The 25,389-nt window shown below is 38.5% G+C and overlaps 1 protein-coding gene across 4 annotated transcripts in view; it reads right to left on the bottom strand.

Moving 5' to 3' along the window:
- Positions 1-5,286: 5,286 nt before the first annotated feature.
- Positions 5,287-25,389, bottom strand: part of pld5 (phospholipase D family member 5) — a 36,047-nt gene continuing 15,944 nt past the window's right edge. The window contains exons 2-12 of one of the 4 annotated variants that reach the window (XM_079628093.1): positions 21,134-21,407; positions 20,989-21,047; positions 16,832-16,968; positions 15,016-15,193; positions 14,195-14,288; positions 13,762-13,889; positions 13,443-13,640; positions 10,678-10,829; positions 7,474-7,639; positions 7,263-7,353; positions 5,287-6,115 (exon numbers count right to left, since the gene is read on the bottom strand). In XM_079628093.1, the coding sequence (XP_079484219.1) occupies positions 5,865-6,115; positions 7,263-7,353; positions 7,474-7,639; positions 10,678-10,829; positions 13,443-13,640; positions 13,762-13,889; positions 14,195-14,288; positions 15,016-15,193; positions 16,832-16,968; positions 20,989-21,024 (1,431 nt within the window). In that variant the 5' untranslated portion in view covers positions 21,025-21,047; positions 21,134-21,407 and the 3' untranslated portion in view covers positions 5,287-5,864. Of the gene's footprint in view, positions 6,116-7,262; positions 7,354-7,473; positions 7,640-10,677; positions 10,830-13,442; positions 13,641-13,761; positions 13,890-14,194; positions 14,289-15,015; positions 15,194-16,831; positions 16,969-20,988; positions 21,933-25,389 lie in introns of those variants that run through there. The other 3 variants (XM_079628091.1, XM_079628092.1, XM_079628090.1) reach the window with 3 other exon arrangements.

Here is a 25,389-nt window from a genome sequence, read left to right as displayed (position 1 = left end):
AGGAGTGTCTGATAGGGCTGAGAGATGAGATATGTCAGCCATACTTGGATGACAATCTAGTTCACAGCAAAACCTTTGAAGACCACCTCAGAGACCTGAGGAAAATCTTGCAGCGCTATCAACAACATGGGATTAAGCTGACAGCCCGAAAATGTGAAGTTTTTAAGAATAAGGTGAGGTTTCTGGGAAAGCTTGTGTCCAAAGATGGTCATACGATGGACCCTGCCGACCTAGCACCTGTCCAGGCCTTGCGGGAGCGGAAACTTGAAACAGTAGGTGACCTTCGGAAGTTGTTGGGATTTATATCATATTATCGCTCATACATACCAAATTTCTCCAGGATAGCTACACCTCTCTATGACCTTCTGAGCCAGGAAAAGAATGCATGTCAGACAGCTGCTAAAAGAGAGAAAAAAACTGCTAAGAAAGGAAACAGCCAGGGACAACTCCCCTCCAACCATCCCATCGTCTGGATGCCGAAGCACCAGGAGGTGCTCTGTCAGTTGATTGATTTTCTGTCACAACCCCCTGTTTTAGGTTACCCAAATTTTGAAGAGTCGTTCATCCTCCACTGCGACGCATCCCAGGAAGGGCTGGGATCCGTGCTATATCAAAGACAGGAAGGTAAGCTCCGGGTCATTGCTTACGGATCCAGAACTTTATCAGCTGCAGAAAAGAACTATCATCTGCATTCAGGAAAACTTGAGTTCTTGGCCATGAAGTGGGCTATCTGTGAGCGCTTCAGAGATTACCTCTACTATACTCCTTCTTTTGTTGTCTACACAGACAACAATCCATTAACATATGTTCTCACGACAGCCAAACTAAATGCCACTACACATCGCTGGGTTGCAGAGCTGGCTGATTTTAATTTCACCATTAAGTATCGTCCAGGAAAAACCAACGCTGATGCAGATGGTTTGTCGCGCATGCCATTAGAGATGGAGGAGTATATGCAGAAGTGTTCGATAGAAGTGAGTCCAAATGTCATCAGCTGTGTGACCCAAGCTCTCAGTATTCAGTCAAAAGAACACACTCCGTGGATGTGTCCAGTGACCATCGAGACCGCACTGGCTGAAGAGGAGAATACAGTGTTGAACTTTGACAAAAGAGTGCTGAGGGAAGCTCAGGAACAGGATCCAGTGATCAGCACGGTGATGAACTGCGTAAGAACAAATCGATGGCCTAGAGACAGGGATTGGAGTGGTCATGATGGCCGTGCTGTACTGATGCGGGAGAGGAAAAGATTGTTCCTGGATGAGCATGGAGTCCTGTACAGGACAACAGCAACTCGATCACAGCTGGTGCTGCCCAAGAAGTTCCATGGTTTGGCCTTCAAAGAGTTGCACGAAAACATGGGTCATCTAGGTGTAGAGCGGACGCTCCACCTAATGAGAGACAGATTCTACTGGCCACATATGCAGAGGGACGTTGAACATCAGGTCTTAAGAGTATGTCGCTGTCTCAAGACAAAACGCCCCAACAAGCCAAACCGAGCACCACTTACCAATATTGACACAACACACCCCTTTGAGTTAGTTTCAGTGGACTTTCTTCATTTGGAGAAATGCAAAGGCGGGTATGAATATATCTTAGTCATTATGGACCATTTTACCCGCTATGCTCAAGCATATGCATGCCTCAATAAGTCAGCTAAAACAGCAGCTCAAAAGATTTTTGGGGATTTTGTGTTGAAATTTGGTTTCCCCACAAGATTGCACCATGACCAGGGGAAGGAGTTTGACAACCAGTTGTTCGCACAACTCCAGCAGCACAGCGGTATTAAAGGCTCCAGAACGACCCCCTACCACCCACAGGGGAACGGTCAGGTGGAGCGATTTAATAGGACACTCTTGTCCATGTTGCGGAATCTGACTGACAGGGAAAAGATGGATTGGAAGAACTCCCTGGCACAAGTAGTGCACGCATATAATTGCACACGCAATGAGGCAACAGGATTTGCTCCTTACTTTCTGCTGTTTGGACGTCATCCGAGGCTCCCTATTGATATCATGTTCAACCTCAGCCCCAGAGATCAATCATCATCTCATCAAGAGTATGCAAAAAGTTGGAGAAAGCGAATGGATCAGGCATACAAGCTGGCTTCAGAATCTGCGAGCATGGCAAGCGGGAAGGCCAAGGACAGGTACGACAGTAAGACACATGGAGTGGAGTTACAGCCAGGCTGTAGAGTTCTCATTAGGAACATGAGTGAAAGAGGGGGCCCAGGAAAACTGCGAGCATATTGGGAGGAGCAGGTCTATGTGGTCCAGAAAAAAAGATCAGAGTATCCAGTCTATGAGGTGCAGCCTGAAACTGGGCATGGGCGAGTCAGGGTCCTTCATCGTAACATGCTTCTGCCTTGTGAATTCCTGCCCGTAGAAAAAACCACAACAACTCTGAGAAAGATGGTGAAAGGAAAACGCAGCAAAGCAAAGTCTGAGCAGCAAGCCGTGGAAAGTAGCTCTGAAGACGAGAGCGAATGGACAGGACTTTGCAGACCTTTCGAACCGGTCCAGCGGGAAGATCAGCTGCTGTCGGAGGCTGAAGAATTCTATCCACAAGTGACACAGAAGTCTGTAAAAGAAGACGGCCAATACAAGGAGACGGAGTGCGACATGGAAGAGATGGTTCCACAGCATGTTGAGGAAGTGATGATGAGGTGTAGAAATGGGGAAGAGGAGGCCTCAGAGGCAGAAGGATGGGTGACACTTGATAAAGGACCAGTAGAGTTGAGTCCGGAGCCAGATGACGGAGCCACCTCTGAGCAAGAGGGAAGTGGAATCCAGGGGCCAGAACCTGCATTACCACAGAGATTATATCCTTTGAGAAAACGAAAGCACAAACAGACATTCACTTACCATACTCTAGGAGAACCCACATTAGAATAAGACATACAATAGACTCTCATACACACATAAAAAACACATATGTAAAAAGCAAAACACAGGCAGATAGGAAAATGCACAGATTGCTACAAAAACAAAGGGGGGGTTGACCTTTATTCGGTGGATAACACAGTTAAAGATAGTTGAAGATGAGTTTAGATACATTGTTGTGATGTAGAATTTGTATTTTCCATTGACCCTGTTCAGTCAGATATGATAACGGCAGACCGGTAAAGAAGGGAATGAGGAACTGTGAACTGGGATAGCTAGAATTTAAAGACGCCGGTGATGCTGATTGTCTCTTAGGTTATATTTGAGCTGATGGTACAAGAGACCTGCAGAAGGATACAGCGTCCATATTAAAGATGGGGAGTGTAGTTGCTTTCATGGTGCACAATGATGTCAATTACAGAAACATTGCAATAACACAGGAGGTAGTTGTTAATGTGATTTTGGGTTTAAGCCGTCATTGTATCCTTAAATAATACTTACTATAACAGACTCCTATAGCTCAACGACTTATGTCGGAGACATTTAGAAGACAGGGGATGTTGGGACGACATCATTTTTGGAGGGGAGAGTGTTATGGTGTAATGTACCCTAATGTACCCCCCCCCATTATTCATCTTAAATACTATTTTATTTAATGTCAGTGTATTTAAACAAGTCATCTTTATTCCACAGTTGTTGTTTAATTTTTCTGTATTTTTGTTGATGTCTTGTTATTTATAGTTATTTATATTTAATATTTCTGTTCCTTTCATGCTCTATCTGCACAGTATGATGTATGTATATTTTCTGTCTGTGACTTTTAAGCTAAAAGCTTGGCAGACGAGATTTGGAGAAGGGAGATCTGAAAAGGTCGCGAGATTGAAAAGAAAGAAAATAGCGCGAGACGATTGATGAAGAGCATTGTTGTTGCTATTGTTACCGAGATTGTTTTTGGGTGTTGCAAGTGTTCCTGAAAAAAAACCCGACATTAAATCTTCATAAAACGCACGTGTGGACCTCGTGTGTAACATTAGCAGCTGCGATTACCTCTAAATTTACCTCTAGACACTAAGGCCCCATCCACACTACTGCGTTTTCGTTTAGAAACGGAGACCTTTTGCTACGTTTGCACCTCCCGTCCAGTCTACAACGGCAAAAACGAAGACCAAAAACGGAGAAGTTTAGAAACGCTCCGACCCCGTTTTGCATTTTGAATCTCCGGAGAGCGTTTTAGTGAAACGATGATGCAGAAGCTCACGCTCGGCTCTATGATTGGGTGTCATTAGTCATGGCGTATCCTTCCCTGATTCGTCAGACACCCATCACATGACCCGTCCCCGGGAATAAAACAAATACAAAAACAGCCTGGACTACATAACGTTAGTGACTGCAACATGGATGACGAATTACAAGCGTTACTGACGTTGCATCCATCCATCATGAAAGTAATCCATACAGCTCCAGGGGCTTAATAAAGGCCTTCTGAAGTGAAGATGTTTTTTGTAAGAAAAATAAATATATTTTGCTTTTGTAATTGACCATTTTTTACTTTTTATCATTAAAAATCACAAATACAAAAAAAACATGTGTTGGCCTATGATTTGTATTCTTTATAGACGATTATGTATAAGAAGAACATGAACATTTGCCTGTGAGTTTCCATGTGTTCAGTGAGATGTAAAGTGTGAGAAGTTTAAATGAATTCAGACAATTTGTTACTGCGTTGGCTCTGACAAATTGCTCCCCTGAGACGGGCTTTAAATTGATTTGGTTCTGAGAAAGGTGTGCTGACACAAATTACTAAACATCAACACAGTGAGAAATCAATGGGACATATGTTGCCTATTTAAGACTGGCAGTCAATTTTTAATGAACTCTTTAATATTTAATTATAACAGTCGGTTAAGGTGCTGTACATTTAATCACATCATAAATTGTTCATTCCATACAAAAAAAAAAACACATCAGTATCTTATGCACATGGGACTATAATTCATTCCAATATATGACCCATGCTGCAGAAAGCAGTTTTATTATATATGTCTATATGTATACAGTATATCATGAGATGCATCATAAGAGGTAGTCATCCAGAAAGCAACAGCAGCTACAGTTTATGGCAGCATATATAAGGCAAAACATGCTCAAGCATCAGGCCACAAACTACTGAGAAATCAATGCAACATATATGGTCTGTATTATAAGATCAACAATCAGCAATGACTGTTTAATAAAAACATTACTGTTCCATTAAAGCAGTCAATTAAAAGATATTATAAAGCTACATATAAAAGCTACTCATACATTTAAAGGGTATAAGCTTAAAGTATTCAATAAGAAAAACAGTCTCTTCTTGTGCGTACGATTGTACATTACTTCAAGGCTGTGCATGCTGCATCATGTAAACATTTTTATATATGTATATATATATATATACACAGTGTAAGATGTGCCACAGTATCTAGTCGACCAGAAAGCAATGACAGTATAATGCCGCATATGTAATGAGCACGTGTGTTGGCATATATTCAGATTCAAAATTTATTTTAGTAAAAATGTGCTTGATTTTTTTAAAAACGATGGCTAATGAACATCTTGAGAAAAACACAATGATTATAAAATTTTGGTAATGTCCTTTCGTGAGTTTTCCATGAGCACTATTGAGTCTCGGGAATATTTTGGTTTAAAATAAGAAAAGTCTGAATGTTGGAGTAAATCATTTCCATAGTTCTGTTTATCTAAATACGCATGCATTATATAAAGATTTAGTGAAAGTGTAATCTGTTTTTCCACTAAAAGTGCTGTACTGTATAATGTTAAATAGAAAGCACACAAATCATTTTCCTTCACAGAAGTCCTTCAGAGATTATAATTCAGTTCCATTGACAGCATTTAGAAAACTCAAATTGTAAGTCATGGCGCAGTTGTTCCGAGGCACAAAGTCCTTGGCTTATTGGTCCCGCTTCAGAGAGAAATTCCCGCCGCTCACTCATGCTCTCTGCTCTCCGCTTTTGTCTTCAGAGATTGCAGTCTCTGCCTCCCATGTTGGCTCTCCTGAAGGGTTGTGCTGCCAGATAGCAGACTCATTGTGTAAGGTGAAAACCAGTCTCTTTCAAAAGCAGCAGTCAGCTGCTCTACAATCGAGTCCTGCCCTTTCTGCTGGTTCTCCGATTCCTGAATCACCAGCCCGGCTCCTGCGTTTAAGGCAAACTCGCTCCCAACCCAGTCCAGATTCCCTTTTTGAGAGAAAGTTTGGATATAAGTGCAAAGTTTGAATAAATAAGTGCAGTACGCTAAATTGTGTAGGAATTAACGAGTACCTATTATGTCATTTTACAAAGTCTTGATTTTATTTTTGGGTTTTACTAATAGGTATTCATGCTTGAATGTTCAAAAAACACTTCACATTGTTGCAGCTCCTCTCTTCCCAGTCTGTCAGTAACACTCTGTTTAGTTCCTGTCTCTATGAAGCCCCTCCTTCCGAAAAGCGCATTGTGCTCTGATTGGTTGGCTGGATCAGTGTGTTGTGATTGGTCAACTACTTCGAGTGTGTTTCGGAAATGACCACTAACGAAACTCAACCAGGCCTCGCCCCTTTAATTTGCGTATGCCTTAGGTTTCCAGAAGAAAACTCAAGACTACAATTGAAGGGTTTCAGGGAGTTCAGAAACGGTGCACACTGATAAGGGTGAGGGGTTGGGGGGTTCAGCGAAAAGAGGAGGCACGTTCCGGCGCAAACGTTCCCTGGTGCTATTTTGCAGTTTGAGAAAACAATTACGTCACATACCAGGAAAAACCTAGTCTAAAGTCAGTGGCGCGTTATTCAGATGCTATTTTAAGGGCGCATGCTTGGCCATAATGTAACATGCACATACACTTTGCTTCTCTCATCTACACACAGTTCATATTTGTGCAAATTATACATAATTACAAGGAAAAATATTACCACACGAGGGAAATCATTGTGGTGTACATTAAGATGTGAAAAATCAGGCATAAATCTAGCTTACACATTTACCCAAATTATTCAGGCTAATTGTAGTAATGACGGATCAAACCTGTTTGCTCAATAGTGGCAAGACACATAGGGACATCACAATAAGGACAACACGCATACACTTTGCTTCTCTCATCTACGCAGACGCAGCAGTTCATATTAACTAATGTTAACAACTGAGACTTAACTGTTTATTTTATTTGTTAATATGTTTTTTTTTGCCCATTTGCACTATTGTTATTTTACTCTACTTATTTTACTTATTTTTTACTGCTTTGGCAATATCATTTTTTTCTTCTGTTTATGACATGCCAGTAAACCACAATCAATTTAGTGTGTGTGTGCGTGTGTGTGTGTGTGAGAGAGAGACAGAGAGAGAGTCTTACCAATGTATATTGCGTTGTCTGTCACCATAAATTTATTCTCATTTATCCTGTGTTGAAATCCTGCCATCTGCTCCTTGCCTCTGTAAAATTTCTTTTTCAAAACAAACACACATATAAAATACAACCTATAGTAAAAATAGGATTAAATATAATGTTTGGGTGTGTGTGCGCGCATATATCAAGAGATCAATAAAGTAGATTGTTTCCTCACCACCTCTATAGAGCAGACTGGCAGTCCTGTGCAAAGAGCCTGCATTGATGTCATAAAGTTAAAGGTCAGCGGATGTGTACGTGTCCACAGACCGATTAAGAGACGAACTTTGACCTCTCTCAGTACTGCAGCCTCCCGGAGCATCTCATCTATTGGCGACCAGTATCTGAAACAAAAAAATAATAAAAGGGATAAATCTCCAAAAGAACAATTGTGTCCATTTATAAATAGCTCTAAAGAGTTACACTAAAAAAAAAATTCAAATTCACTTGAGAGTCCAAAACAAGACCTTCAAAGAACCTATCTTGAATATTTAGATACACAAATATATATTTTTTAGACATAATTTAAATAATTAAAATTTTAAAAACATATAGCAAGACTTGATTTAAGAAACTTGTAAAAAGTGGTAGATGTGAAAAAAAATAAAAAAGCATAAAATATAGCATGCTTACTTAAGAAATATCTTAGCTTCACACAACACAAAACGTTTCAGTGATTTTACAAATAATTGAAATGTATTTTATTTTGAAATGTGTATTGTCTTAAAGCTAGAGTAGGTAATGTTGGAGAGCTAGCCAGATTTGAAAGTGGCACCTCTTCTAAGCTCCGCCCCCTCCTGTCAGTGCTCCGTCCAAAGATACGCCCCCCCACAAACATATGCGCGCATCCACATTTGGAGTCAGCTGCATGTACCTACCAGTGATGCGCGGGTTGATCCAAAATGAGCGGGTGCCTGCGGTTACCCGCGGTTACGAGTCATTGGTCGCGGTCGGTCGGGTCGTTTACATTTGTAATTTATATAGTACTAGACACAATGTTCTATGAAATACATAGGTCTACACTTTATTGGATGAATGCGCGAGGATGACGCACGAGCAGTCTGCAGATGAAAGTGGGAAATCCTTATTTACCTTTTGAATGTTGAGCGCGTTATTAGCTTTTGAATAAAAGCTGACGCGGGACAAAATGCCCGATTTCCCAACGCGTTGAACTGAGCAATGCCATTGTACCATTTTAATAGGCTACTTTTAAACGCATATAGCTCAGTAATGTCAGTTTTATGTAGCCTATTTGCTGAGAGGGGGCGGGATTTTTGTTGGGAAAGTCCAGGGAGAGACGCACACGTCGATTAGACTGGATAAACACATGCAGCATCTTAATTGTTAAGAAAATGAAACGAAATAAATGAATAAATCAAGCCTTTATTACAAAACACTAGGCTAGGCTATATCATACAGCATTCTGAAAAATGCGCACCCCTAGTTCCTCCGTCTATGGCCCATGACGCGATGAGCATTTACTATAGCTACTTTTAAAAACGCGGGTCAGGAAGCGGGTCGGGTACAATATTTTCTTTCTTTTTTTTTGCTACTGCTACAGAGGTCAGATTTTTTTCATTCCTTTTTCTGAACACATAATGTATTGACTACTATCAGAATGGAAGGACCATTTCACCCAGTATAAAAAAAATGTTTCTGAACAGGATTACCAACCCTACCTTTAAAAGGGGTCATTTGATGCGTTTTCATGTTTTCCTTTTTTTCCAAAGAATATCATGTACAAGGGTAACTTTCATATTACATCAGAAGAACATATCACATGCTTAACAATACAATAGAAATGACAAAACAGAAAGAAAAGGGGGGAAAAATAACAGTACATATACTGCTGAATAAGCATAAATAGATACTTTTTATATGAAAATGTTAAATGAAGAGCATATTGCAGTTGTTTTAATTGCTTTGTTATTTTGAGATCACATTTATGCACGTTTTAATCTCCTTCTTAAAGCTGCAGTCTGTAGTTTCTCCTCTTTGTCGCCATCTCTTTGCAATTGCAGTTCTTCATCGAATTATCAACTTTACGTGGGTTGTGCCTCGGCATGGCACAGCGCGGATGAATGCAATGTTTTGAGGAGAATGTGTGGCTGTCAGTCAGTGTGGACACTGGCATTCGGAATCACAGATTCTACTTTTTTGTAGAAAGTAGGACCAACATAAGAATTTTCACCGGAAAATGTCATCTGAACAAGTAAGTAACATCCACTTTTGTTCTGACCAACTAAGGGGAAAAAAGCATTGCAGTAAATCGCGCTGATTAAACATAACGATCGCTTCTCTTATCATATCACGTCAAACCATACAGTTCTCAAATTGGTAATGTTAACAACATCAGCATTGCGTGATACATTTAATGCCCTTCCGATATTTCTCCTTGTTTTCGCACGGGCCGGTTGCAGTCTCTTTTTTTCTGTAGCCACTCTGAAGTCTTTTGCATTTTACAATGGGTGAATCTCCAGTTGTCACTGGTGATTGTCGTTTGGATCCAACATCAAAATGATAAGTTTAATTATATCAAGTGTTGTGAGAAAAGGCTATAAATCTCCACCTCCAACATCCTCACACGCAACTAGCCGAGACACTTTCAGATGTGACGTAATGACACAAAGACATGCTTGAATATCCCGTGGCGTGGAAATCCACCAGTACCACTGGAATTAAAAACATTATTACAAGCTTACCGTTTTGAATCGAGCTAAGGCAAGCAGATAGTTTTGAACACTGACTGGTTATGTACTTGCTAAAAAATATATTTTGGATAATTTTCAACCCAAAAAAGTTACGGACTGCAGCTTTAAGCACTGTAAAATTCGGTTTGCCATTTGTGAATTTACATTTGTGAATATATTTGATATTGGATATATTTGTATAGTGCCGCCCAAATGCATATGCAAAGAAATAAGGCGTGGCTTCAGTTATCATAGTATTGTTGTTTCCGCCATGTTGTGGAGACGCCTTCCGAAAGTGGACGCAATTAGGAATCAGTGGTTAAGATTTATTTACACAGCACATTTTACAGAGGACAGTTTCCTGAACCTGGGAGAGTACAAGGCCAGCTGTGCACAAAGGCTATTTCTGAAAAATGGGGCAATTTTCGAAAGGAGTGGCTTTGTAGAAATCGACTCGTTTTAGAAAGACTGTGCATAGAGGAGCAACAGTAATGTACAGTATGTGTGAGAGAAAAAAGAACATTAAAGCATGTTACAATACACAAAATAATGATCTTTGAAAATAGCATCATACTGTATGACCCATACGAAGTATGAAATCTTATCAAGGTTTTTTCTGATGGCATACTTGCTTATCAATAACCCTCACTAAACCCTCACTAATTGACATCAATTGTTAGTGCTGAAATTACCTTACGATTGCTGATCCTCTGAAGGTGCGGTTGACTAAGGGCAGGTAATCAGTTACAGAGATGTAGATGAATCTCTTTGCTTCTCGAATCACATGTCGTATAGCATCTATATCTCTGCTTCGACCCTTGGGGCAAAACAGATCTGGAGACGCCTATGAAGAGAAGTAGGGGGAAAAGATAAAACAGCAGTTTTCTTTTTAAAGTTTTTTCCCCCCGCTTTAATTGGTTTGGCCGGCACACCAGCGCAAGGTAATGAGATGGCCGTCTGTGTTCATACATCATTGTCAGGAGAAGGATTTTATCACTGAGCTAGAAATGTCTCCCTGCAGCCTATAACATTACAGCACTATTCATTTGAATGGGATGATGGATGTCTCAGATGTGTTGAGTAAACATCCTGTTGCTGGAAGGGAGTCAAGATTCATTATACTCAAATTAGAATCTGATGGCCAGTGTCCTCACTGTGTAACGCAGCTGGGTGTGGAATAAAGTCACCGGGATAAATTACCTGCAGAGTGAGGGATCTTTCCTTAATCAGATCATATCCATTGAAACCAATGAAAGGGCAGTTTACATAAAAATCTTTGTAATTAGACTGGACATAGACGTAAACATATTACACACAGCATGGGACTGGGGAATTGAACATGACATGTTTGTGCAGTAAAATGTCAAATGTATTATTAAGTACTGTCATGAATCTCATATTTTTTTACACACAACTACCACCCCCACACACACATTTTTGAATATCTGGTTCACGGGGACTCTCCATACACGGGTTTCTGTGCAACGTCATCACATAGATGCGCGCGCATCTAAGAGGCAGAAAGCAACAGTCTTTACGGCTATATCTAGCAGAAGCAGAGATAACGCGGAGCTGTAGTGCTGTAAACTAACCTAAATGCATAGGGTATGTCATGTTTTTATGATCCGCAAACTTAGTTGGACAATTCCATACTAGTCAACTAACTAACGTTTTACATAATGTTATATTAATATGCAAATGAAACACAAGCAAACAGATTCAACTCTGAAATTGCAGTTTATTATTGAGTCAACAAGAATTTACAAACAATGCGAAATCTACGTTAATTACAATGTTCTTTTACAGAACTCGGCATAAAATATAGCGGTCTTGCCTCTTGGATGCGCGCGCATCCGGTATTGTTTGTATACAAGAAACCTGTGTATAGGCGTAATGTATCGTTTTATATTGTACAAACTGTATATTCTAATCTATCCCCTTACACTAACCCTACCCCTAAACCTACCCATCACAGAAAACTTTCGAAATTTTTTGAATAAAAAAAACAACAACAGTTTAGTATGTTTTTTTTTTTAAGCCATTGGGTTTACAAGGATACAGGAAGTGAACCATGTTCACGTTGTAATAACATTATTATGTTGTAATGTCATTATACACATTTGTGTCTTCATAAATCATACAAGAACACACACACACACACACACACACACACACACACACACACACACACACACACACACACACACACACACACACACACACACACACACACACACACACACACACACACACACACACACACACACACACACACACACACACACACACACACACACACACACACACACACACACACACACACACACACACACACACACACATAACTTTCTGCATTTTTACAATAATAATAATTAAACTCTGCATTAACTTTATTTTTATGCCGTTTTTACAAATGAGAATGTCCTCAAAAAAAGGTTTCGGGAGTCAGGTTTAGCTAACTTCTGGGTACAAGTTGTCATTATTTAATCAAATGCATTTATTTGATCAAAATAGAATAAAAACTGAAATTTTGTGAAATATTATTATAATTTAAATGAACTGTTTTCTTATTTAATGTATTTTATGGTTTAATTTATTTCTGTGATTGCAAAGCTGGATTTGTACAGTCTTCAGTGTCACACGATCTTCAGAAATCATTCTAATATGCTGATTTGCAAGAAACATTTCTTATCATTATCATTGTCGAAAACAGCTGTGTTGCTTAATATTTCTGTGGAAACCATGATGCTTATTTTTTTCAGGATTCTTTGATGAATTGTAGAAAGTTCAAAAGAACAGCATTTATTTGAAATATAAATAATATCTTGGAAATATAAATCTCTTCAACATATAAGATTAGCTGTATAGTCATCAAAAATAAATCTAGATGGCACAGGCTAATTGGTCCTTAACTCAAATCTGCTTGCAATCACATCGTTCTCTATATAGGGCACAGCTGATTGGTTCCTGCTGTATCAGTATCCAATGAGCTCACAGCTCAACCTTAAAATACTTGGTCAGCATTTCCCTTAGCAATGCAGTGTGCTTTCAGAAACCCTCCACCTTCCCCAGCTCCACCTGTGTAGATCTGCTCCGGGTAATTCATGTTTGCTATATTGTACAGCAGCCGCATTTCTTAGTTGCTCACAGCAGTGTGTCGTGTTTGTATTGGCAGCAGCAAGTCCAGTACTTCAGTACCAAACATGGGTCTTAAAGGAACACACACCCAAACCATTACACAGCAGTCTAGCAGATCCATTCCGCTAAGAGCAACCATATCAACATTGCCATATCCATTACCATGCCAAACACTCACAGAAATGAGTTTCAGGATACTGAAGATAAGAGAGTAAAACGTGTGGCAACTGTCTCCTTCTTCCCTTTGTATTTTAAAAATAGATGTACACTGGCAGATCACCAGAGTCAGACAAAGAAGAGAGGTATTTATTGATCTCACCGACACATAGGCAGAAGCGTCTGTATTGTTGAGCCTGAGCTGGAGGGGCTTGTCTCTGCTGAACACGGCCGTGACTCTCTTGGACCAGATTGTAGGGATGTAGTCTCTGTACTGCAGCTGCCAGTAGAAAGAGAAGATCCTGTGCAGGTCCAGAGCCAGACAACTACAGTTGTACACTATCACCCCCAGCTCCTTCAGCTGAAACAAACAGGACAGGAACAAGACTCACAATATCTCGATAATGTGAAATACTTGAAAAGTGTGTTTGTGCTTTTTCAAACTAAATACTTTGAGGCCACAGTAAATAGAAATACTTTACCTTGGACAGTGCCTTCCAGTTCATGCCAGCACTGCCAATGTAAACGTGCTTCCTGTCCACTACCCAAAAGGAGGAAAGCAGTCTACCTCTGGTGAGGGCCGTCATGTTGACGTAGCGCTCTTCTACATCTGGGAGAGACAGACACGGTTGGGGAACAGTTAAGCGCTCAACCTTGACGAGAGATCTGTCTGTCTGTCATTCAACTCTGGCAGAAACAATATTGCACATTTGTGATGTTTTTGACCTTGTGCGTAGCCTTGGGGGACTGGAGCTGAGAAAAGCCCAAGGAGTTATGCCGGGTTATGACAGATGGATGCCTGTGTGTGTGATCTTACAGCGTTTGCCTCGAGAGAACCGCTTTAGTACTTTATTCAGCACTTCGGCAGCCAGAAATCAATGCATCACTAAACATAAGAGATTTGAATTCACTTACAGCGGTCAGACAAGCTCTTCAGCTGGTCTCTGACAATCTTTAATTTGACACCTCGAGACTTCAGGCTTAATAATCTCTGAAACAAATACTGACCCTAGAAAAAAGGGAAAATATTTTATAATATTAGTCCCATATGAAATATATGCCAATAACAATAAATCAGACTTTTTAGATGTAGAATTTATCGATATGATCATATGTAGGAACTATATCCGTACTACATTGGTTATTGGCCAATACTTTTTTTATTTAGATTTTTTTTAATACTCATTCCCACTCATGTTGGTAAAAATGATGAGATGGCAAGAAGAAATATATTTAAATGCTTTTGCATTCTTTCACAAAACTATTTAGTTCCCCTGAGAAACTTTGCATTATCTTGGAAAAGTCCCCGAAAAACGACCAAACCCAAAAGCATTGAAATATTTTTTCCTCCCGTCGTTTCATGGGCTCCATAAATGTGGACTTGAAAGTCTTTAAAACCACTAATAACTTCATAACATTGTCAAATTAAATATTTGGCAAAATCCCAATATAAGTATCCTCTGTAAAGCAGGATTCAAAATGAATGATATCAGTTTTAATTGCTTAATTATAAAAAAATAAGTATAAACAAAAGGATCAGAATTGTAATATCAGTCCATCCCTAATTATAAAGGTAAACCAAATCACATATTTTGGACATACAGCTTATGAAGAATTATGATAACTATACTGCTATGCAGGCTAGCATGTCAATAAAAAAAAGAAAATAATCACTTCAAGTGTTTATATGCATATTTTCCCATTGACTCTAATAGGGTAAATGCAGGCTAACTAACCTGATACGCAGAATAAAGCCGTGACTCCTGATCGATGGAGGTCAGAGCCCAGTATGGGGACACTATCTCAATTGACAATTTTGCTTGGTCCAAAAGGTGGTTGAGACCCACAGTGAGAGAAACATAGTTTGAGCTATTGAAGGACAGCTCCCCTGGGATGTTCTCCACAAGGACAATGCTAGAAGCACATTGATGTCAGAGATGTTAGTTTGCTGGACACATTCCATAGTTTTATGCACAACATCAGGGCTTGACATTAACTTTTTTGGTTAGTGGTTTTCAAAGTTACAAGCCTCAGCATTTTCACTAGCCACAATTTTGACATAGATACCATGAGAAAAAACTTTTTAATATCATCTCATAATTTGGTAGCAGGTACAGTGTATTAGGCTGCTGTCACTTTAACACCTGACGCACGGATCCATTACAATGTTACACATGCATTTTCTTTATCAAATCTTTACGTTCAATTAAAACATAACTGATTGTGTTTACATGAATATTTGCCAAGGCTGGAATTGTGACATTATTTTGTGTGTATTTGACTGTTAAAGCGCAAAAAGCAAACTCAATTTAGTACTGAGAGGCGACTTTATGTGAGCGCACTTTGGGTGTGAGTAATGAGTAATGGGAATGAGTAAAATTATGCGCAATACGTGCAATCTCACGCCGAAATTCAAGCCCTGTAACACCAACAATATTCATCCAGAGCAAATGAAAGTGAGTGAGGCGAAGCGGTATGTGTGTCAACTCGCTGTCAGAGAGATGAGAGAGCGAGAAAGCGCAGCTGGTATCGTGTATGTATTCTGTGGAAAATGAGTATTGGAAGCGTTTCAGATATTTCAGTATTGATATGTATCGAAAAATCTATTTTTGACCACTTCAGTGCACTTATAGTTTATCATTTCAGATACCCTTTTAAAAGACTACAATTGAAAAATGGATAGGTCTATTATATATAAAATTCAAAGCCAAAGTGGATAGGAGTGACTGTGTTCCACACCACTGCTGAAATCCACACGCATTTGGCGGGTTAATGTCAAGCCCTGCACAACATTGATGCCAACATGAAATCAAAATTGACCCTATTTACTTTCTTAATACATATGTCTGATCTTATTGTGTTGCGCATTATTTCTAAAAAACAACAACAATTAAGTCTTAAAGGAATGACAAATTATAACGATTTACTAATTTACATTCAAGTCCTGTATGAGGAACAGACCAAAATTTAACTTGGTATTTAGTGAAAATTTGCCCTATCTCTCCTTCGGATGTTCATGAGAGAAGCAGCGATTGTCCATTCATTAATCAATTATTATTTTTAGTCAGACCTTTTCTTTCAAGCGGTCAGTTCATTTCACAATGGTCTAAAATGATTTGATCATGGTGAACAGCTCACTGGAGGGCCGGGTTATTATCGTTAACCAAAACTAAACTGAAATAAGTTTAAACACTAAAATCATTAACTGAAAATACATATAAACTAAACTTAAACTGAAACAAAAGCTAAAAAAACTACTAAAAAGTAAACTAACATTTAAAAAAAAAAAAATCTGAATTTATTTTGTTCTACGGCTTAATGATGACAGAATTCTCACTTTTGTGTGAACTATACTTTTAAGTCAGCTGTAAAGTTTAAAATTATTCCAAATGAAGATGATACACTGCCAAGATGCAATTAAGCTCATGTTGGCTGAAGATACAAAACAGAGCTGAATATGTGGTGCTCCATTGTGTACGTTTTGCGTCTTTTTATATGCATGTACTGTAGCAAATAACAATCAGGGTATGATCGGTAAGGACTGCTTCTTACCGACAATCTTTGCTACAGTTCTCCTCAGTGACACCATCCTCATCCTCTCCCCAGACGTCCACAGCAGAGAAAATTAAAGCTACCAGGACAGCAAAGCAGCAAACCAGTGCAAACACAGCAATACACCTCTGCTGGGACTGTAGAAGACAGAGAGAAGGCCTGCCAGTCACATCTTTCAGATATACGGTTTATGATAAGGCAGAGGCTATTTACACTAAATGCAAAAAGCTGTATTTTCTTTCCGCTACGTGTAAAAAGTTGTTAGATGCTATTTATACTTAGTGCAAATAGTGGCAGACTATTTGCACCTCACTGAATTGTAGCACATTTTAAAACAGTATGCAATAATGACGACGTATTTAGTGTATATGATTACATTTATTAAAATCATCAACAAATGCTGCCTTATTGGCACATTACTTGTCACTAAAACCCACCCATAACCCTACCCGTTAAACACTTTATTCCCACTATTCTATACCCGTTAGACACTCTATTTCCACTTTCAAATATTTTCTTAATTTTTATTTTAAATAAACACCTGATATGCGACGAGAGAAGTATAAGTTTGGAAAAAGACGGATTCGAACTTGGGTTGGTCATGCCAAAAGCTAATGCCACCCACTTTATTCTTTACACTGTTATCAGATGCATGGGTTTCTTTGGAAATAAATATCCTCTGCCAACAATGCGGACTATCTGCACTTGGTGTCAAAAGACACTCCTTTAGGATAACATTGTCTTGACTTATTTAAGTTATTATAATGGGTTTCTGAATCTAGATAGTGACCGTACGAATTTGCAGGGTCAAGATTTATGTTAGGCCTATTCAAAATTCCACTTCTCTGGAATCTGTTTCCAGTTATAAATTCATTTTATGACTGAGAGAGAATGATAGAGAATGCCTGTCAAATTTCCCCCTGAATTGTATTATACAGAAGGATGGCTTTAAAAAAATATATATATTTAAGAGAGCTTTTCTTGTATGCTTGGTAGATTTTTCTAAGGTCTTAAGGTATTAATGTGCGTGAGTGTTCTCGCTACGCAGCATTCTCTCCAAACCACTGCTGTAAACAAGCATCAGCATGAAACCGAGGAAAGTGTCTATTAATATTGATGTGGTCAATGAATAAAACGTGGTGTGCTGTAAGCCGGTAGTTCTCCTCTGGTGGGTTGCTGATGGTCATGTACAGCAGGGAAAGAACAATACATGTATAAATATCAGCAATATATATTATCATTCAAAACTTTAGGGTCAGTATTTATTTAATTTTTTTAACAAAATAATACTTTTATTGAACAAGGACGCATTAAATTTATCAAAAGTGATAGTAAAAACATTTATAATGTTACAAAAGATTCCGGTTTCAAATAAATATATTCATCAAAGAATCCTGGAAAAGAGTACCACCGTTTTCACCAAAGTAATAAAGGGGTCATGACGTGGATTTTTATGTTGGATGTTCCTTGAGGTTCACTTATAATGTTACGTTTTTTGCACAAAAACTAATATGTATGTGGAAAAACACATTTTTGTCTGAAATTATCTGTTTTTAAGGCGGGGCTCCTTTAAGGCTTGTCAGTACACGGTCACTGTTATGTAGGAGATGATGTATAGCGAGGCGGTTGTTATAGCGAACACAAGCCCGACAGGCTGATCAGGACCCCGACGTGAAGCGGAGCCTGAAGGTGTTGTATTCGCTATAACAACCGCCTCGCTATACATTATCCCGCTTACTACAGGGCTACCTACCAAATTAATCAATAATTTGACACAAAATATACATATACATAATTTATATTTCAGTGTATTAAGGACTTTTCTTGCTTACTTTTGTACAATAAAGAACTGTAAAATATGGGTCCTGAAGCAATACTATTTAAGAACCACTGCTGTAATCAACACAGAACTTTTAGTTTTCCCTCCAAAAAAAGTGCACACTAGATGTTTGCTTAGCGCAGCACTTCACTTCACATTTCTCCCCTGAGAGAGATTGTCTCCCTTCCCATCTGCTGGCCTCCATCAGAGTATACCGGCTTTACAGCTGTCTGCTGAGTGACATATATCATGATTTTCCTCTGAAGGAGACATGCAAAGTGAAGTTTAATTAAAAAGCAGGGAGTACACCACCTCAAAGCGTGCAGATTACTGCAAAGTATTAACCTCCTTGCCTTCAAAGCAGATTTGGTCAATTAGTGTCGCTTTCTTTACCCTCACACACTCGTGTACCATCATGATTGACTTTACTTTATGTTTGGATTTCCCACAGATCCAAATGTTGGCACTTGGAGGTTACAAAATATTTTTGACATTTGAGATGTTATTGAAGCTGTATCCTTTTTATTTTATCTCAAAGGACGTTTGAATATCAAGTTTGGTTTAAAAATCATATCAGAAACACTGTGAAAAACATGTAACATGATTTTGCCAAGACCTAACCATATACCTTTCCTTCCCCTAAACCTACCCCTATAGGTTATCCCTAAAATCAGAGGGAAATACTGTGAATAACACTGATGTCGAAGCACATAACCATGGTTGTAAGCTTAAACTTGACATAAACTGTAAACTTATCCCTCAAATCGGATTGGTTGATTGGAATGTTGTTCCAGGATCAACAAAGATGTTGTACTTGGTGAAATCACGTTCACCTAACACTGAAGTGCATACTTAAGCCATTCAAAAGGTCATAGAGAATGTTATTCAATTAGTGAGTCAATTAGTGTTTCAGTATTTTTTTTTCTTCTAAAAGCTAAGAGAAAATCCAGCCGTAATCAAAAGATATGTCAGATTTCTGCCACTAATAAAAATGAAGTCTGTGTCTTGCCGGTGGCGATGGAAGGATTAAAGTTGTCTGTAAACAGAGACGTTCTCTGCCTGAAGGGAAATCCTGTCAAATGAATGCTGTGTTTGCACTGAGCTTTCTGTGCTGACGCTTTTGAGTGACACGACGTTGTGCTGCTCCTTCCAACCTTATCTGTGACTTTTCAGAGTTCAGCCTTTGCCGAGTTAAGCGTTCTGACATACAATGAAAAATGCCTGACATGCAGCTTAGTCAGACTACTGTAAACCATGCTATATTTGCGAATCAAAATAATGTATATATTTTTATGAACTTACATTATATAGATATATATATATAATTCTTTTTTTATATTATAATCTGCTTATTTTACTATGTATTTGATAATTATGTATGGGTAATTCTTACTAATGTCAAGTCACCTTTATTTATATAGCTTTACAGTGATAACAGAAATAATGCAACAAAGTTTGTTTCTGCTGTACAGCAGATCTACAAGAAAATAGCATCATAGTCCATCTTAATAATGAATAATGTCCAGGTCATCATATCTCACATTATATTATATTACATTATATTCACTATTATTATAATTCCTAATATTAACAATTTTTAAGACAAATTTTTCATTCCGCATTGTGCCATTATTTTCATAAAAATTAAGCATAGTATCCCCCCCCAAAAATTATATATATATATATATATATATACATACTCGCATACACACATACTGCTACATACATACATACATACATACACAATCAATTGCCAAAGAAAACAATGCCAAAAAATATTCTTATTATAATCTGCTAATCTTACTATGTATCTGGTAATTTTGAGTAATTGGGTAATTATTTATTAAATAATTTATATATATATATATATATATATATATTCCCCTCTTCTTTTGGGGAGAGTTGAGCAAAATATAATCAAATTTCAATTTAAAGGATTAGTTCACTTTTAAAGTGAAAATTCTGTCATCATATACTTACCCTTAAGTTGTTTCAAACCTGTATGAATTTCTTTCCTCTGCTGAACACAAAGGAAGATATTTAGAAGAATGTCAGTAACCAGACAGTTTTTGGTTCCCAATGACTGCCATAGTAGGAAAAAAATATACTATGGCAGTCATTGGGAACCAAAAACTGTTTGGTTACCGACATTCTTCTAAATATCTTCCTTTGTGTTCAGCAGAGGAAAGAAATTCATACAGGTTTGAAACAACTTAAGGGTGAGTATATGATGACAGAATTTTCATTTTAAAAGTGAACTAATCCTTTAAACGCAGACACTTTCTACAGGAAAATTCTGATGGGATTTTAAGAGCCTGAAGAAAAAGTTAACCCTCACCTTCATGATGTTCTCCTGAGTGCCAGAGCCTGGCATAACAGCATTTAAGTTCCTTCAGACTTCAGGAAACATGGAAAACGAGACGCTAGTGCATTTCATCATTGTAGTCTCCTTGGTAACATGTCCTGCTCAGCCTCTCTCTTACGCTCATCACTGTAATGGAAGTGCAGGTTCCCGGAATGATCTAGCGGGTGATAGATAGTGTGCCTTTTGTTTTAGCACCCTGAGCTCATGCATGCTTCCACTGGCTGTGTGCTTTCCTCGCCTCAACTCCATAGTGATGGAGACAGAGAAAGAGAGAGGAGGAGAGAGAAAGGCACGGTCCACTCCCTCTCTCGAAACATCCAATGCTGGGCTAACACAGAACAATCCCCCTCCCTTCGGCATCTTTCTCACCTGCCCTGTGAAGCAAAACTCTCCTGGCAGAGTGCAAATGGATTTGGCATCAGCAGAAGAAAGACCAGGAAAAAAAAAGACATGTTATAAAACACAACCTTCTGACTCCAAGCATCTCTAAGGTATTGTCTCTTTTCCTTCCAGCACGGCAGAGGGAAAGTTCAGCGCAAGCATAAATGAGCTTGACACGTTCCCTATAAATAATTCAGCATCGCTGCAACTGGCTGGTCGGCTCGTGAACTAATCTATCAAGTAAGTTGTTTATTAGAGTCACTGGTATGAGACTCGGGCAATCTGAGAATCTTAATAACCGAATTCCCTGAAAGAAAACCCCCAGAGAAGATCTCTTTAATATCTGTCTTCTCTTAGATAGCAAATTACATGAAATGGAAAGCAAATGGAGACTTTTGCTTCGCACTGATCTGAACTGACACCAGTGGATGTTTCACTTTCACGCTTGCTTTGCTTTCAGAAGAGATCTCAACAATGTCTCAAACTGTGCTCAGATTTTTTGAGATCAAAAGTCAATGATATCAACAGGAACTCATAGAAAGATCATATTATGAACTATGTTACTCACAATTTTTTTTATAGCTCTACATTCTTACTAAAGTCTAATTTAAGCAGAACGTGTAATTTTTACTATTATCTATATATTATTATATATTTATTTATTCATATTTTGAATTAACTTTTATTTTTTTATTTTTTTTAATTTTTTTAACTTAGTCATTTTAATAAGTTTTTGTTGTGCTTTTTTTTTTGCATATAAAAAAAGAAACGCCTTTAGCTGTAGTTTGCCTTTTGTGCTAAATAATTTTGACAGATAAATACCATATTCAAATTTTGTGTTTTCTTTCTTCCTTCCTTCCTTCCTTCCTTCCTTCCTTCCTTCCTTCCTTCCTTCCTTCCTTCCTTCCTTCCTTCCTTCCTTCCTTCCTTCCTTCCTTCCTTCCTTCCTTCCTTCCTTCCTTCCTTCTTTATATTTCTTCATATGGTCATTAAAAACAGATATCCTCTCTGAACACACTGGTCACATACTGTATATAATATATATCAGCTGAAGCAGCATATTTTTGTTTGAGAAAAGCATGACTATGCTGGTCCACCAGCTAGACCAGCACTATACCAGTTCTGGACCAACATGGAATTCATGCAGGGTTATGCTGGATTTTTCAGTAGTTGGTCGGCTCACATGATGCATGATGCAAAAAGGGCAAGTGAGTTTTCTCAGGAATCACTCGTCAGATGTTCCTGGCACACTATAGCAAAGGAATGGAGCATATGCTGCGTACAGCGGGAGACTCCTGCTGAATCTCACATCACTTATGCTCTGTTAATTACTGCCTATACTCATGAGACACAGATGACCTCCTTCACTGGGATTTGTATCATTGCTTAACAAGGTAATGCCCACTCTTCTCAGTCCTGTGATTACAGAGTGGAGTTTGTTGAGTAAGCGTATTTAAAAGCAACTAATTCCCCTTCTTGACCACTTTAGAGTCAGCAAAAGCCATCTGAATAAACACGGTGTTGATAGACCACAAGACTTGATCCCGCTTACAGCAGTGACACATTGAGGAGGAACTGGCAGGACGTTGGACAGGAGATATATGCACCTGTGTTTTGGGACATCCGTTGCATAACTTTTCAGTGAAGGATAAAGAGAGCAAAACGAAATGGGAATGAACCTGCCCGTCGGAATAGAGGTCAATGTCAGCATGACGTTCATTAGTTACAGATGAGCCCCTCACCTCAAAACGCCAAGCACTCCATCACTGCACAGCAGCTGCACTTACTACAGTAGAGCGCAGAAGTACAGTGTTTGTTATGATTCAAAAAGTGAATTTTAATAGGGAGAGTAAGGCATTTTGTAGAAGTGTTGAGTGCTGCTGATTGGATACAAAAGAAGGCAAAAAGAAAAGGAGACTGTTTGTATCTCTATCACCATTCAATCCATGGCTCCATAAAGAACTTTTTAACGTCAATGGAACCTTTCCATTCCACGAAAGATACAATATAGAATACAACTTCCATATGAAGTCTGGTTTGCACTGACAAGTAGAAGAGCCAACATAAATTACACTCTATTCAAACTACACATCCTCAGCATGATTATGTTCACTGTTTTGCTTTAGTAACAGTTTCAAATTAAATCTAAAAGGGGAATCTATTACACTGTGGCTGTCATAAGCTGTCAAATGCGACTTTGCCAAGCTCAAAGGCTCCGGCCGAGCTGCGATAAGCAAAAACAGAATAAAGCTGCACGTTTCAACAAGGCACTTCAGTGGGCATTTAAAGACTGCTCACTGAAAGAACCCCCCCAAAAACGCTTTTAGAACCTTTATTTTTAAGAGTGTACTTAGTGTTAGGGATTTTAACAAACCCTCTACCCTAAGTATTAAAATTTAACATGGAACACGTCCTGCAACATTTATGAAATGGACATGAATGATAAAAAACAAATCCCATATACTGACCAAGCCCTATCTAGAAACCTGAAATTCATTTGACTTGGAACATTCAGCAACCACTTAGCAACTCCCTAGAAACCATCCAGAACACCTTAGCAACTGCATAGCAGAAGCTTGGCAACCATCACCAACACTTTAGTATTGTGGTGAAGCGTTTTGCACAGGCTAAGAGCACTCAATGTCTTCAGAAAATGTTAAAATATATTTTATAACTTTTCAAGTCCTGTGTAGATACTTGTGGGAAAATGCTAGAGAGCTAAATGTAGGCCTACTGAATAAAAAACTGAGAGAGAGAAAGAAAGAAAAAAAGGAGGCTGATGGCCCAGACAATAGGTGAGTCATTTCTCCAGGGAAAGGTGGCGCAGACATGATGTAATATATAAGAGAAACTTGACTGTCCTTCTCATACAGAGGACCCTTATGGCCAGGAGGAAAACGTATTTTGGGCCTTGGCACTGCATTAAATACTACACAAAAACAATCTCGTTTCTCTAATAGTTTAGAACCTAGCAGAAAGATCCACACATTTCTAAAGATCTGTCAAAATTGTAGACTAATCGAATTCATTGAATTAAATGCACTTATTCAAATATATCAATATTTTCTGAGAAGCCCCCAAATAGCCTAAATACAATTTGAAGGCATTCCAATAGTGTGGAAGACGAGTAAAAAACGAAATTCAACTCCTTGCACAGTATGTAGCTAGTTGTTTCTGACTTATAAAATCCAATAAGTGAGGTAGTGTGGTTTGGAGATGTGTCGCCTGTAGCCTAGCAGCAGCAGCTCTGAATTCAAAACACGACGAATCTGATACTTATGCAATATGAAGAAGGTGGTAATAAATAATTTGTACTTTGAAAACGCTGTTAAAACACAAATACTTCAACAAAGTAATTCCAGAACCGTCGCGCATCTGTGTTGAGCACATGATTCAGTTTAACTTCAGTTCCTGAAGGAATCAACACTTTTGAACGAATCATTTGAATGGAGGATGTAATATCATCAAGATAGTCACTTAGTGCAACTGTTAAATTATTGAACTGTCCATCTGTCTGTCTGTCTACCTGTCTGTACATCCATCTATCTATCATATAAATATAACTAAAAGAAGAAGGTGGTAATTCGTGCTTTGAAAATGCTGTTAAAACATGTCCTACTACTAGTACTACAACAAAGTCAGAACCGTCCCGCATTTAACGAATGATTCACTTGTTCAGTTCATAAAATAATCGAACGAATCAGTTGAATAGATGATTCAATCTCACTCATCAAGACAGTCACTTGGTGCCACCTACTGGCGCAACATTTGTCTGAAACAAACGCACACAAATATACAATACGGTGTATAAATATATAGCCCCCTATACAAATACTGTTTATCATGTCTCAAAAACATAAAAGAATGCAATTAGCCTATATAGGTTTCTATAGCATTTTCAGTAACAAAAAAAGATGAATGGATGGTGATAATAATAATAAATAATTTGCACAATGCATGAACTTCCTTTAAGGGGTGGTTGAGTATGATTTC

This window comes from Phoxinus phoxinus, assembly GCF_949152265.1.
Source record: "Phoxinus phoxinus genome assembly, chromosome: 11".
Taxonomy (NCBI): domain Eukaryota; kingdom Metazoa; phylum Chordata; class Actinopteri; order Cypriniformes; family Leuciscidae; genus Phoxinus; species Phoxinus phoxinus.
Note: the sequence above shows the minus strand (reverse complement) of the source record. Positions and strands in the feature narration are given on the sequence as shown.